At 46.9% G+C, this 13,318-nt stretch overlaps 1 protein-coding gene across 3 annotated transcripts in view; it reads right to left on the bottom strand.

Annotated features, from left to right (window-relative positions):
- Pithd1 (PITH domain containing 1) overlaps positions 1-7,303 on the bottom strand; it is a 31,321-nt gene extending 24,018 nt beyond the window's left edge. For 2 of the 3 annotated variants that reach the window (XR_003846319.1, XM_008848596.2), the window contains exons 1-3: positions 6,770-7,276; positions 6,147-6,190; positions 5,193-5,270 (exon numbers count right to left, since the gene is read on the bottom strand). Coding sequence is in view for 2 of the 3 variants with exons in the window: in XM_008848596.2 (XP_008846818.1) it covers positions 5,193-5,270; positions 6,147-6,190; positions 6,770-6,967 (320 nt within the window). In the remaining variant the exon portion in view is untranslated. Of the gene's footprint in view, positions 1-5,192; positions 5,271-6,146; positions 6,191-6,769 lie in introns of all 3 variants that reach the window. The other variant, XM_008848597.2, reaches the window with a different exon arrangement.
- Positions 7,304-13,318: the final 6,015 nt, after the last annotated feature.

The following is a 13,318-nucleotide window of genomic DNA, read 5'->3' as shown; positions in this document are numbered from 1 at the left end:
TGTGCAAGACTGATAACCTGGGCTCAGTCCCTGGAGGCCACATGGAAAAGAGAACCAGCCAACTTCCAAAGGTGTCCTCTGCCTGCCACATAGTACAATATACATAGTGTACTTAGAACTATATCTACAGGTGTGGTGGCACACACCTTTAGTCCCAGAACTTGGGAGGCAGAGGCAGGCGGATCTCTGTGAGTTAGAGGCCAGCCTGGTCTCCATAGGGAATCTAGGCCAGCTGGGGCTACAGGGAGATCCTGTCTCAAAAAAGACCAAAAAAAAACCAAACCAAACAAACAAACAAACAAACAAAAACCTGTATCTAGGGAGCTGGAGAGATGGCTCAGTGGCTAAAAGCATGTATTGCTCTTCCAGAGGATCTGGGTTTGATTTCTATCACCCATGTTGGGCAGCTCCAACACTCACTTACATAGACACACACATATACACATAATTTAAAAACAAAAAATGTATCTATACCCCAAATTAGACAAACCTTTGTTCTAGACCTACTCTAGGCACTTTACATGTAGCTCTCACTTAAGCCTCCCATGATCTCATGAGGTGGTACTATTACCACCCCACTTTACATGAGAAAATTGAAGCAAAGAGAAGATAAACAGTATCCCAAAGTCATGGTGCAGCTAACAAGCATAGCCTGAAAATGAATCCAAACAGTTCTTTAGTCCACATTTGGCCTGGATTTGCTAATGGAGACCAGGCTGGCCTCGAACTCACAGAGATCTGCCTGCCTCTGCCTCCTGAGTGCTGAGATTAAAGGTGTGAGCCACCACGCCTGGCTTAGTCCACACTTTTTAAAAATTATTTTTGTTGCCAGGCATGGTGATATACACCTTTAATCCCAGCACTCAGGAGACAAGGCAGATGAATCTCTGTGAATTCAAGGCCTGCCTGGTCTACATAATGAGTTCCAGGCCAGCTGGAGCTACAGGGAGACCCTGTCTCAAAACAAACAAATAAACAAAACAAGATTATTTTTGTATTTTATGTGTATGAGTGTTTTGCCTATCATGCATCCAGTGCCCACAGAGGCCAGAAGAGGGCATCAGGTGCCCTGGAACTGGAGTTACAGACAGTTGTTAGCCACTATGTGGATGCTGGGAACAAACTTGGGCCCTCTTCAAGAGCAGCCAGTGCTCTTAACCGCTGGCCATCTCTCCATCCCCTCAGTCCACTTTCTTAACCACAGAGCACCAGGAGAGAGATTCACTTGTCAGAAGTTAGTCAACCTCCCTAATAACTGAGTATCCAAAAGCATTGGGTAGAACATCCTGTTTCCTTAAAATGAGCACACATGGACACAATGTTAAAGACTGGTGCAAGAAGAGAGCATCATATTCTTTGGAGCAGGAGGCAGTTGTGAGCTGCAGATACAGGTGCTGGAAACCAAACTTGGATACTCTGAAAGAGCAGCAGGCACTCTGAATCACTGAGCCATCACTCTAGCCCCAAATATGGTTTTTTTTTTTTTTTTTTTTTTTGTTCTTTTTTTCTCCTTGTAGCCCCAACTGTCCTGGAACTATGTAGACCAGGCTAGCCTTGAACTCACAGAAATCTGCCTGCCTCTGCCTCCAGTGCTGGGATTAAAGGCATGGCATGTGCCACCACGTGGGCCCAGCTTCCAAGTATATTTTTAAACTCATGCTCCCAACATTAAAAAATATCAAGTTCTTGAATGCCTCTAAAATCTATTAACTCTGATCAATTTTATGCTGGATGTGGTAGTACATGCCTTTTAATCCCAGCACTGAGAGCAGCAGAGGCAGGCAGACTTCAGTGAATTAAAGGCCAGCCTGATCTACATAATGAGTTCCAGGCCAGCCAAGGCTACATACATAGTGAGACCCAGTCTCAAAAAGCCAAAAATTGAGAGGCAGGACAGATGGCTCTATGGCTAAGAGTACTGGCTACCCTTGCACAAGGCCTGGGTTTAGTTCCCAGCACCCTCATTGTGTCTAACAACGATCTATAACTTCAATTCCAGGGGAACCAACGCCCTCTTCTGGCCTCTGTGGGCACTACATGCACATGGTGCACTTACATACATGCAGGCCAAACACTCATACACATAAAAATAAAAAATTTTTTAAAAACTTTAATTGCTCAATTTTTCAGATGGCAATTTTTTATGGTGCTGGGGATTGAACCTGAGACCTGATACATGCTAAGGAATCACTCTCGAACTGAGCTATAACTCTAGCCCAAAATATTATTGAAATTTTATAGCTAGGCATGGTAGTGCATGCCTTTAATCTCAGAGGCAGGCGGATCTCTGTAAGATCAAGTCCAGCCTGGTCTACATAGTGATTTCAAGGTCAGCTGGGGCTTCAGGGAGACCCTATCTTAAAAAAAACCTGTTTGGTTTTTTTTTTTTCAAACTTTTATTGAAAAACTGAGAAGATATCCTGGAAAAAATTTGTTGTTTTAAAATTTTATTTAATGTGTATGAGTGCTTTGTTTGCATGTATTTAAGTGCACCCAAGTGTGCAATGCTCTGGAGGCCTGAAGAGGGCGTCAGATCCCCTTGAATTGGAGTTGTAGACAGTTGTGAGCTGCCAGGTGGGTGCTAGGAAGCAAACATGGGTCCTCTGCTCTTAACCACTGAGCCATCTCTCCAGCTCCATTTTTTGCTTTCTTGAGCCAGGGTATCATTCTACATACAGCCCAGCCTGGCCTGGATCTCATTATACAGTGAAGGCTGGTCTCAAATTCCCAGAAATCCTCTTGCCTCAGCCTCCAAGGTACTAGGATAACAGCTGTATGCCACAATGCCTGGCTTGAATTTTTTTTCTTTTTTTTTTTTTTGGTCTTTTTGAGACAGGGTCTCTCTGTAGCTCCAGCTGCCTGGAACGCGCTCTGTAGACCAGGCCAGCCTCGAACTCACAGAGATTCTCCTGCCTCTGCCTCCCAAGTGCTGGGATTAAAGGCGTGCGCCACCACGCCCGGCTGAATTTTTTCTTTTTTAAAAGATTTTTGGTTTTTGTTTTGAGATAGGGTCTCACTATGTAGCCCTGGCTGGCCTGGAACTTGGTATTTAAACCAGGCTGGTGTCTGCTGGGATTATCTGACACAAGATTTATTATTTATATGTTTGCATGAGCTTTTTTTTTTGGTCTTTTTGAGACAAGGTCTCCCTGTAGCTCCAGCTGTCTGTCCTGGAACTCACTATGTAGACCAGGCTGGCCTTGAACTCACAGAGATCCACCTGTCTCTGCCTCCCGAGTGCTGGGATTAAAGGCGTGTGCCACGACACCCAGCATGGCATGAGTTTTTATGTGTACCATGTACATGTAGGTACCACAGAGTCCAGAAGAGGGCATAGGGTACACTGGAACTGGAATTATAGGTGGTTGTTAGCCATCTGATGTAGGTGCTGGGAACCAAACCCCAGGCCTCTGCAGGAGCAGTGTTCTTAAACCACTGAGCCATCTCTCAGGCTTCTTTTCTTAACATGTATATGTAAGTATGTCTGTGTGCCAACATGTGGAGGCCAGTCTTTGAACAGGATCTCTCACTGGCCTGGAGCTAACCAGTTAGGGTAGGCTGGCTAGCCAGTGAGCCCAGGTATCCTGTCCCCACCTCCCCAGCACTAGGATTATAAGCACACGCCATAGTGCCTGGCATTTTCACATGGGTGCTGGGGATCAAATTCAAGTCCACGTGATTGGGAGGCAAGTACTTTACTGACTAAGCTATCCCCCTAGCCCTGTGTTGAAACTTTTAAAATATTTCCCAGCACTCAGAAAGCAGACTTCTTTAGGTTACACCAGAATAAGGTGAGCTGTCAAGAAGGAACACCTCTGGTGGCAACAAGATCTGGTGGGGTTGTTTTGTTTTTTTAATATTTCATTTATTATTTTTATTTTATGTGTATGAGTGTATTGCCTGCATGTATGTGAGTGCACCCGTGTCGTGAAATGCTTCGGAGCTCAGAAGAAGGCTTTGGATTCCCCTGGGACTGGAGTTAAGGACGGTTTGTAGCCACCATGTGGGTACTGGGACTTGAACCCGGGTCCTCTGCAAGAGCAGTCAGTGCTCTTAACCACTGAGCCATCTCTCCAGCCCCCCAAGATCTGGTGTTTTAAGAGGTACATAGAACTTTGCTAATCCAAGGTCACAGACTCAGATAGAGCAACTCCCTATCAGCACAAGACATGCAAAGATGTTTACTGTATGAAACAGCAAGAGAGAATGTGGCAGCTCACACCAAGAGCAGAATCCATAAAGAATATCTGGGGTCTGCAGCTGGGTTATTAAGAAAACTGCACAGTCATCAACAACTAGCATTTATAGAATGCTGTCTGAATGAATGGTGCCACAGTCAGCACTTTGAAGGAGATAAGCTGTTGGTCTTAAAAATGCTTAAGCTAAAACATCACTGGGCTGGGGATGAGGCTCAGTGGTAAAGCACTTGCATAGCACTCACAAGGTCTCAAGTTCCATCCTGATACCAAAAAATGCAAAAAAATCAAAGTCACCTGGGCATGGTGGCACACACCTGTAATCCTACCACTTGGGAGATGGAGACAGGAGGATCAGAAGTTCAAGGCCAGCCTGGCTACATTAGGCCCTGTCACAAAAGTAAAACAAAATTTATATATATATATATATATATTTTAAATTTAGGATCATTTATATAATTTTTATCTTTATGGATATAATTCAGGAAGTGTTAAGTGCATTTCAATGTAAATGAAAATGAGAACAAGGCCAATTCACAGCAATCCTCTTGCCTCAGCTTCCTGAGAGGATTACAGGTGTACACCACCAGACCCAGCCTGACCATCCTATGTGTGCCTGTGTGGTATGATACACATGAAGGTCAAAGGGGAATGAGGGGTATCCTGTTCTGTCATTCTGTCTTATTCCCTCAGCACAGGGTCTCTCACTGAACCTGGAGTTAGGCTGGAATCCAGCAAGCCCCAGAAATTCTTTCTCCAGCCCCCAGAGCACTGGGGTTACCAATGCTTGAGTGGCCACACCCAGCTTTTTACATGGGTGCTAGGGATTTGAACTCTGGTCTTCATGCTTGTAAAGCAAGAAGCACTCTTACCCACTGAGCCATCTCTCCACCTCTTTAAAAGGAAGACTACTGAACTTGGATATTTTCTGGAATAAAGTGTTACTGGAGAAAGAGACCTGGGAGTCTCTTAAGGGCCTTAGCCCTTGCCACTTACAGTCTCATCTCAGAGGGGTGTGAGTCATCATCCTCTCCCATTATAATGATTCCTTTGAGCTTGACATTGCCAGTAAATCTGCCATAATACAAAAGAAAAGGTCAGGTCGTCAACCTGGGACTGAATCCCATGCAGCTGTGTGACCCCAAGCAAGACCCTTGCCCTCTCTTAGCTCAGTTTATCTGTCACTTTTACTTTGAAATGTGAAAGATACTGACAGTCTATAATTCTTAAAAAAAATTGGGGCTGGAGAGTTGACTCAGCAGTTAAGAGCACTGACTGCTCTTGCAGAGGACCTGGGTTCGATTCCCAGAACCCACATGGCAGCTAGGAACCGTCCTTAACACCAGTTCCAGGGGAATCCAAAGCCCTCTTCTGACCTCTGTGGCACTGCACAACAAGGGTGCACTCACATACACGCAGGCAATACACTCGTACACATAAAATAAAAATAAAAAATTTAAAAATTACCTCAATTTCTCTATTATTAATTAAACAAACACATCTGCTTCCAGTCTGCACCAAAATAAAAATTTTTTTAAAGCTATGGGACTGGAGAGATGGCTCAGCGGTACTGACTGCTAGGGGTGGAGAGATGGTTCAGCGGTTAAGAGCACTGATTGCTCTTGCAGAGGACCCGGGTTCGATTCCCAGCACCTACATGGTGGCTGCAAACCATCCTTAACTCCAGTTCCAGGAGAATCTGAAGCCCTCTTCTGACCTCTGCGGCACTGCACAACACGGGTGCACTCACTTACACGCAGGCAACACACTCATACACATAAAATAAAAATAATAAAATATTTTTTTAAAAGAAGCTATGAGGCTTTCTTCCTCAAAACCCACCAAAGCCATCTACCCCATTTCTAGAAAGAGATGTGCGCCAATGAGCCACCTGAGGAGACAACGCGGTACAGCCGCCTTCGCCTGAGGCAGCACCAAGGAGATACTTACGGAATATTAAACAGAAGCTCTTCATCCGCATCACTTTCAACAAACTGGAGGGGACAGGGAGGGGGGAGGAGAAAGCAACAAATATTTGCTGAGAGCCTACAATTCAAGACACCTCCCTACCCTGTTCTACAACGGGAGGCAATGCAAAGACACAAGCATTTCCAGGTCCTATGAACTCGGATCTAGAACGTTTCCACCACTGTCAGATCGCCAAAGCCCGTCCAGTTAGGGGGGACCCTAATGGGGGCGTCCTCAATTGCCGACTCAGAGGCCGCTGTTTTCGTGTGTTCTTCCGGGGAAAGGGTCCACGGCTTTCCAATGGCCTTAAAGGGGGCTAGGCTCGAGTTCAAAAACCCCATCGCGTCCCTAGGCCAGGCGATCGAGTAGGCAGCCATTAGGTCCAACGGCCCTGAAGCCCGGCATGGAGCGTTCAGCTGTGTCGGGCCAAAGCGCACACCTCTCTTTTCTGGGCCTCGGTTTCCCTAGCTGCAAAGTAGAGCGCCTTAGCCTCAGTCTCCCCGCGGAGGTCTGGCAGCAGGCCGGACCAGGCAGGCGTTGGTGCCCCAGCCGGGGCTATTTTTACCCCCCGGGGCCCGAGACTCCCGGCCCGCCCGGCAGCCCACCTTGGAACGGTCCGCCCGCTCCTCCCACGGCTTGAAGACGCCGCGGCCACTGCCCTCGCAGCTCTCGTTGAGGCACTGCAGCCGCTCCAGGTCGACGCGCAGGTACAGCCCGTAGGCCAGGCCGCGCTGCTCCGGCGGCTCCTCGCGTTCGGCGGCGCAGCGACAGCCGCCCCCGCCATGGCTGTGGCCGTGCGACATGGCGACGCTGCCCGCCCGCGACTCCGTGGACGCCAGCACGGCTCGCACCTCTCGGGCCGCGCTGCCCTCCCGCCGCTAGGCGCCACGGCCGTCGCGTCGTAAAAGGCGCCCCAGTGCGGCGCATGAGCGTGGGGAGCAGGGGGCGGGGCCCGGAGTGATGGACATCCGACAGGCGCCCGCGGGGGAGGCAGCGGGAACAGCAGCGCGGAGGGACGCGGCGGCGTATCAAGAGGACGCGGGGCCGGAACGCGAACCCCTCTCTCCTAGACAAACTGAGCACCTTCCTCCTCCACCGTCACGTTCCTGGGCGCGGTGGGGTGATAAGGCCAGGCCACTGGACTGCAGCGTTGTTCTGCCGCACGCACGCGCAGGCTCACAGGAGCGCGTCCCTGTCTCTGCCTCGCCTATTTTTTTCATTTATTTATTATTTATTTACTTATTTGAGACTGCCTCCCCGTAGCCCCAGCTGACGTGGAACTCACTATATAGACCAAGCTGGCCTCAAACTCAGAGATCCTCCTGCCTCTGCCTCCTGAGGGCTGGGACCCTAGCCACTTTGTTGATAGGCCTTGATCACTGCCAGGCCTGGGGGTCTGCTGCTGATGGTATGACACCCGGAAAGTCTTTCTTCCTATTCTAAAACTGTATAGTGGGAAGGACAGTGTCTGCTTAGTAGGATCACAGTGAGTATGAGTGTGAGTCAAGAACTGAGTGTGGGGCTGTGGTGGTGTAGGCTGGCAATTCCAGCACTGGAGAGAGGCTGAAGCAGAAGGGTCTCAAATTCAAGGCCTTCCTGGGGACATAGAGAAACCGTCTTGAAACAGAAAAAAAAAAAAATAAAGATAACTCAATGCAGTGGCTGACACAAGTTTCCAATAATTGTTAGTTATCAAATCCAAATACTTCTGCTTACTAAATGTGCAGTCTTGGGCAAATGACTTCTCTGAAGCTCAGTTTAACCCCTGTAAAGTGAAAGGATTGAGTTAGATATCTTTAAGTTGCTTCCCCATGTCCTATTTCAAAACAGTTATTTCAAATGTTTGGTTGTGGGCCATTAATATGTATTAAAATCCCTTTAGATTTAAACTTTTTTTTTTTTTTTGTCTTTTTGATACAGGGTCTCCCTGTAGCCTCAGCTGTCCTCAAACTCACAAAGATCTGCCTGCCTCTGCCTCCCAAGTGCTGGGATTAAAGGCATGCGCCACCATGCCCGGCTAGATTTCAATTTTTAAAAAAATTTTATGTGTATGAGTGTATTACCTGCATGCACGTTAAGTGCACCTGTGTCATGCAATGCCCACATGTCAGAAGAGGGCATCAGATCTCCTGGAACTGGAGTTACAAATGGTTGTTAGCCACTATGTGGGTGCTGGGAACCGAACCTGGGTCCTCTACAAGAGCAGTCAGTGCTCTTAACTGTTGAGCTCTCTCTCCAGCCGCCCACTCCCTTAGATGATTTTTGACCAATATTGAAGGCTTATTGAAGGAACTTTTGTTTCCATTTTCGTGTTGTATACTCATGGAATGTGGAGTGTCTTTCATATTGTGAACTGAGGTAAAAGAGCCACACTGGAAATTTTATTTTTCAGGTAGAGTACTTTTTTAAATTGAGACAAGGTTTCCCTTTAGTCTCAGCTGGCCTGGAACTCACTATGATAGGGAGACCAGTCTGGCCTCAATCTCACAGATATCTGCCTGCCTCTGCCTCCCAAGTGCTGGGATTAAAGGATTAAAGGAATGGGCCACCACACCTAGCAAAATACTCTCTTCCTCCTTTATTCAGGGAGAAATACAGAGGATGCTGAGAAAGTTACAGATTTTCTGGTGATCTCTCTCCTTCACAGCTGGCTCAGGAGTGCCCAAGCAAGACTGGTAAAGTATATATAGTCCCAAGCATCCATCCATTCAAATTTCATTCAGAAATATTTTGGTCAACTACTCAATTTATTTGTGAAATAGACAGGCTTAGTTCTGCTACAAAGTAGCTCAAGGTTGTGAATTATTCCTCCTCTCACATCAGTCTCAGGTGAGGGGCCTAGCATATGGTAAACACTTAGCCAAGGTTTAACAAGATATACTCTTGCCTTTCCTTGGAAAGACTAAGACAAAGACACACTTTGACATCTTTCCTGCCAGCTCCATCATTGCTTTATGAAGCTGGATGAGCCAGGCATTGTCCTAAGCACATTATATAGTTCTTTCCATATGATGGTATGTCTGGTGTTCCTGTGGCCACATGTGAGCAGGTGCATTTGCCCATTCATGCACATGTTGGGGGGGCAGAGTTAAGGTTGGTGTCTGCTGCTTCTATCACTCCTTTTTTCTTTTTAGATTTTAAAAATGTGTTTGGTGACAGTGTCTTTATTGGCTGAACCATCTTGCTGGCCTGTTTTTTGTTGTTAGTGGTAGCAGTGCTTTGTTTTTGAGACAGGGTCTCATTATATAGTCCAGGCTGGCCTCCAACTTGAAATCTTGAGTTCTGGGATTACAGGCATATGCTACTACACTTGGCTGAGCACAAGTGCTTTTTAACTCTGCTTCTGTAGCTTGATAATATCCCATCAGCCAAAACAAGTTTCATGGACAAATCCAAATTCAAAAATACAGACTTTGCCTCTTTATTTTTTTATTATTTTCTTTTTGAGACAGGGTCTCCCTGTAGCCCCAGTTGGCCTGGAACTCATTATGTAGACCAGGCTGGACTTGAACTAACAGAGATCCCACTGCCTCTGCCGTGCCCCCCCCCCGTGCTGGGATTAAAGGTGTGTGGTGTGTGTCACCACACCCAGCTGCCTCTTAGAGAAACTATAAAATACTGCAGTTCCTCCACGTCCCCTCCAGTACACTGAATCCTTTTCTTTTGTCGTATGACTCTCAAATTTAATGACTTCAAATAAGAATCGACTTATCAGGGTTGGGGATTTAGCTCAGTGGTAGAGCGCTTACCTAGCAAGCACAAGGCCCTGGGTTTGGTCCTCAGCTCTGAGGGAAAAAAAAAAAAATTATCTCACAGTTTTTGTGAGTCAAGAATTGGGAGTGGCTTAGTTGAGTGGTTTCTGGCTTGGGGGTCTCTCTGGAGCTAGAAATCATCTGAGGGTCTGACGAGCTGGAGAATCCACTCACATGGGAGTGGGTCTGTGCAGCCTCTGGGTAGGAGGCCCAGAGGAGTTCCTTGCCCTGTGGACATTTGAGTACCTCCATGTTATGACAGCAGATGGCTGACACCAGAGCAGTGACCCAAGACAAGGCAAGGAAGAAGTCACATGCTGGGTATGCAGTAGCCCATGGTTCCACAAGTCAAACATGTTCATTCCAGGTATGGCAACTGCACCATACGGAGGTAGAGATCATTAGAGACTACATTAGAGGTTAGCTGACACACAGCTGCACATGGAGCACAGCACCAAAATTTCTTCTACTCATGGGTGGAACTGGTCATCTGGCTGTAAAGGAATTCTTTTTTTTACTGAAGGTTTTTGTTTTTAATACAATATAATCTGATGGTAGATTCTCTCCCCTATCTGCACCTCCCCTGACTGCCCCCACCCAATTTACTCTACTTTAAAAAAAATCCTCTGCAAGAGCAACCAGTGTTCGTAACCACTGTGCCATCTCTCCAGCCCTAATGTACTCTATAATGTACATATATATTCTATTCTGTTACAGCCTTTGGAGTCTGGTTAGCCTTCTAATCCCTAGAAGACTGTCTTCCCCCAGCAGTCATCAGTTGCCAGAAGTTCCTTAGGTTGGGTTGGGGTTCTTACCCACTCCCCTATGTCTATGCTGGGATTTGTCTGGTTTGAGTTTGCAAGGAACTTGTGTGGAGGAATTCTTGCATAACTTTGAAGCTGTTGCTGTTTTCTTCTGGTTTCAATACCGTGCCCTTCGGCTCTCTAGTTCTTTGTGTGGTGTTTCACATTTATTTTTGTCATTGCTGCTGCTGTGATAAACACCTTGACCAAAAGCAACTTGGAAAGTTTCTTTCATCTTAACACTTCCAAGTGACAGCCCATCACTAAGCGACTCAGGGCAGGAACTGAAGCAGAGACCATGGAGCTGCTTGCTGGCTTGCTCCCAGCCCCATGGTCAGCTACTTTTCTTATACAGCCCAGGCCCACCAGCTTAGGATGACATCGCCCACAGTGGCTGGGCCCTCATACTAATTAGCAATCAAGAGAATGTCCCACAGACATGCCAAGGCCAATCTGATGGAGGAAGTTCTTCAGTTGAGGTTCCCTCTTCCTTCATCACCTGTGGGATCCCCCCCACTTCTGGAAGCGTTTAAGACTCTTTTGGTCCCTGACATCTTGAAGTGTAATGTTATGCTCTGCTATGGCTCTTTGTCATTCGTTGGGCTGGACAGGTGACAGGCCTTTCTGACATGGGATCCCCAGGACAGAGTGCAGAGGAGCAGGTTAAGACATGAGCTCGTGTGTACACAAGGCACTTTGCTAGGCAGACATGTCTAAGTCAAGGAAGAGGAGGAAGGTTAGGCTGGGGCCCTACCTTCCCACTTCTAGCACCTTCTAGTGAAGAGGTCAGAAACAGAGGTGTCACCTGTAGGTCATTGTGAAGGTTCTTGTTGCCACAGAAGCTGAATGGACTGGGGTTTATTTGATGGTCACTCCTTAAGTCTGCTTCCACCTGTTCTATTGCACTGGCTACACAAATATTAGCCAAGGCCTGCTAGGCACACTGCTGAGCTACTTAAGGCCCTCAATTTGTCTTCTATACAGTGCACTATACAGGCATAGTGCATACCTGTAATCCCAGCACTCAGAGAAGCTGAGGCAGGATGATCTCTGAGTTCCAGGCCAACCTGGGCTATGAAGTAGGGGGCTGGAGAGATGGCTCAGTGGTTAAGAGCACTGGCTGTTCTTGTATAGGTACCAGGTTCGAATTCCAGCACCTACGTGGCCGCTAACAACCGTCTGTAACTCCAGTTCCAGAGGATCCGATGCCTTCTTCTATCCTTCACCAGCACTGTACGACACAGATACACAGGTGCACTTATACACATGTACGCATGACACTCATACATAAAATAAAAAAAGAGTAGAAGCTGGAGAGATGGCTCAGCAGGTAAGAGCATGTACTGATGTTCTAGAAGATCAGAGTTCAGTTCCCAGCAACCACATTAGGCACCTCACAACTGCCTATAACTCCAGCTCCTGGGGATCCAACACCTCTGGCTTCAACAGGCATCTGCACTGAGGTGCACATACCCACACTCAAAACACACATAATTAAAGATGCCCTATTTGAGTTGTAGAGCAGTGAGAGACCCTGCCTGTCAAAAAAAAAGAAAAAGGTATAGAGTGCCTGAGGAACAACAGCCAAGGCTCTGGTCTCCAAATGCACTTGATATGCATGCACACCTGCACACAGGAGCACACAGAATCAACAGAAGTCGTAATAGTAAGAGCACCTATGTTGTAGAGTGTTACTATGACGGTATGTGAGGTAGTATGCAAGAAGGGATGGCACACCTGCTTCACAGGAAAAGGCGTTTTTTCAGTGACTGTCACCATCAGCTCAGAGCATGTCAGGCTACCACTCCCGTCTGTGTGGATGAGAAACTACAGTGGATAACTCAGTTTGAAAGGGAGCTGGTAAGGATACAGCACCGCCTAGCTGTATTTGTGATTTAGCTTTGTGCCTTTCCTTCCTTTCCACACCAATCTCTCCTGTCTTGTAGGACTGATTGTCTAGGAAATGTCTAGGAAAAATGGAAATTTTAACTTTATTTTTATTTTATGTATATGTGTGTATTGCCTGCATGTAGGTAAGTGCACCTGTATCATGCTATGCCCACAGAGGTCAGAAGAGAGTGTTGGATCCCCTGGGACTGGAGTTAAGGACAGTTGTTAGCTGCCATGTGGGTGCTGGGATTCGAACCCGGGTCTTCTGTAAGAACAACCAGTGTTCTTAACTACTGAGCCATCTCTCCAGCCCCGCTTGGAAAAATGGAAATTTCATTAGATTATTGTTAATTTATAGGGGGTGGGGTGCCACAGTACACATGTGGATTCAAAGGAAACTTGTGGAAGTCTGTTCCCTCCTTCTACCATGTGAGTCACAATGACCAACCTCAGGCCATCAGCAGGCACCTTTATCTGCTGAGCCATCTCACCAGCCTAATTCTCAAGGACTTCAGGAACCCTGGGCAGGTAGGAAAAGCTTCCAAGTATTTTCTTTCTCCCATTCTCAGTAAACATTTCTCATCCATCAGGACTGCTGATTTGCGTTCATCTCTCTCTTCTGTCTCAGTGAAGCAGGAAGGCAGGAACTGTTAAGAGGGTTTTGTTACTTTTGAGTGATTCTTTGTGGCAAATTTGGGGTACAGCAATA

Source organism: Nannospalax galili, unplaced genomic scaffold, assembly GCF_000622305.1.
Source record: "Nannospalax galili isolate Female #2095 unplaced genomic scaffold, S.galili_v1.0 scaffold184, whole genome shotgun sequence".
NCBI lineage: Eukaryota > Metazoa > Chordata > Mammalia > Rodentia > Spalacidae > Nannospalax > Nannospalax galili.
Note: the sequence above shows the minus strand (reverse complement) of the source record. Positions and strands in the feature narration are given on the sequence as shown.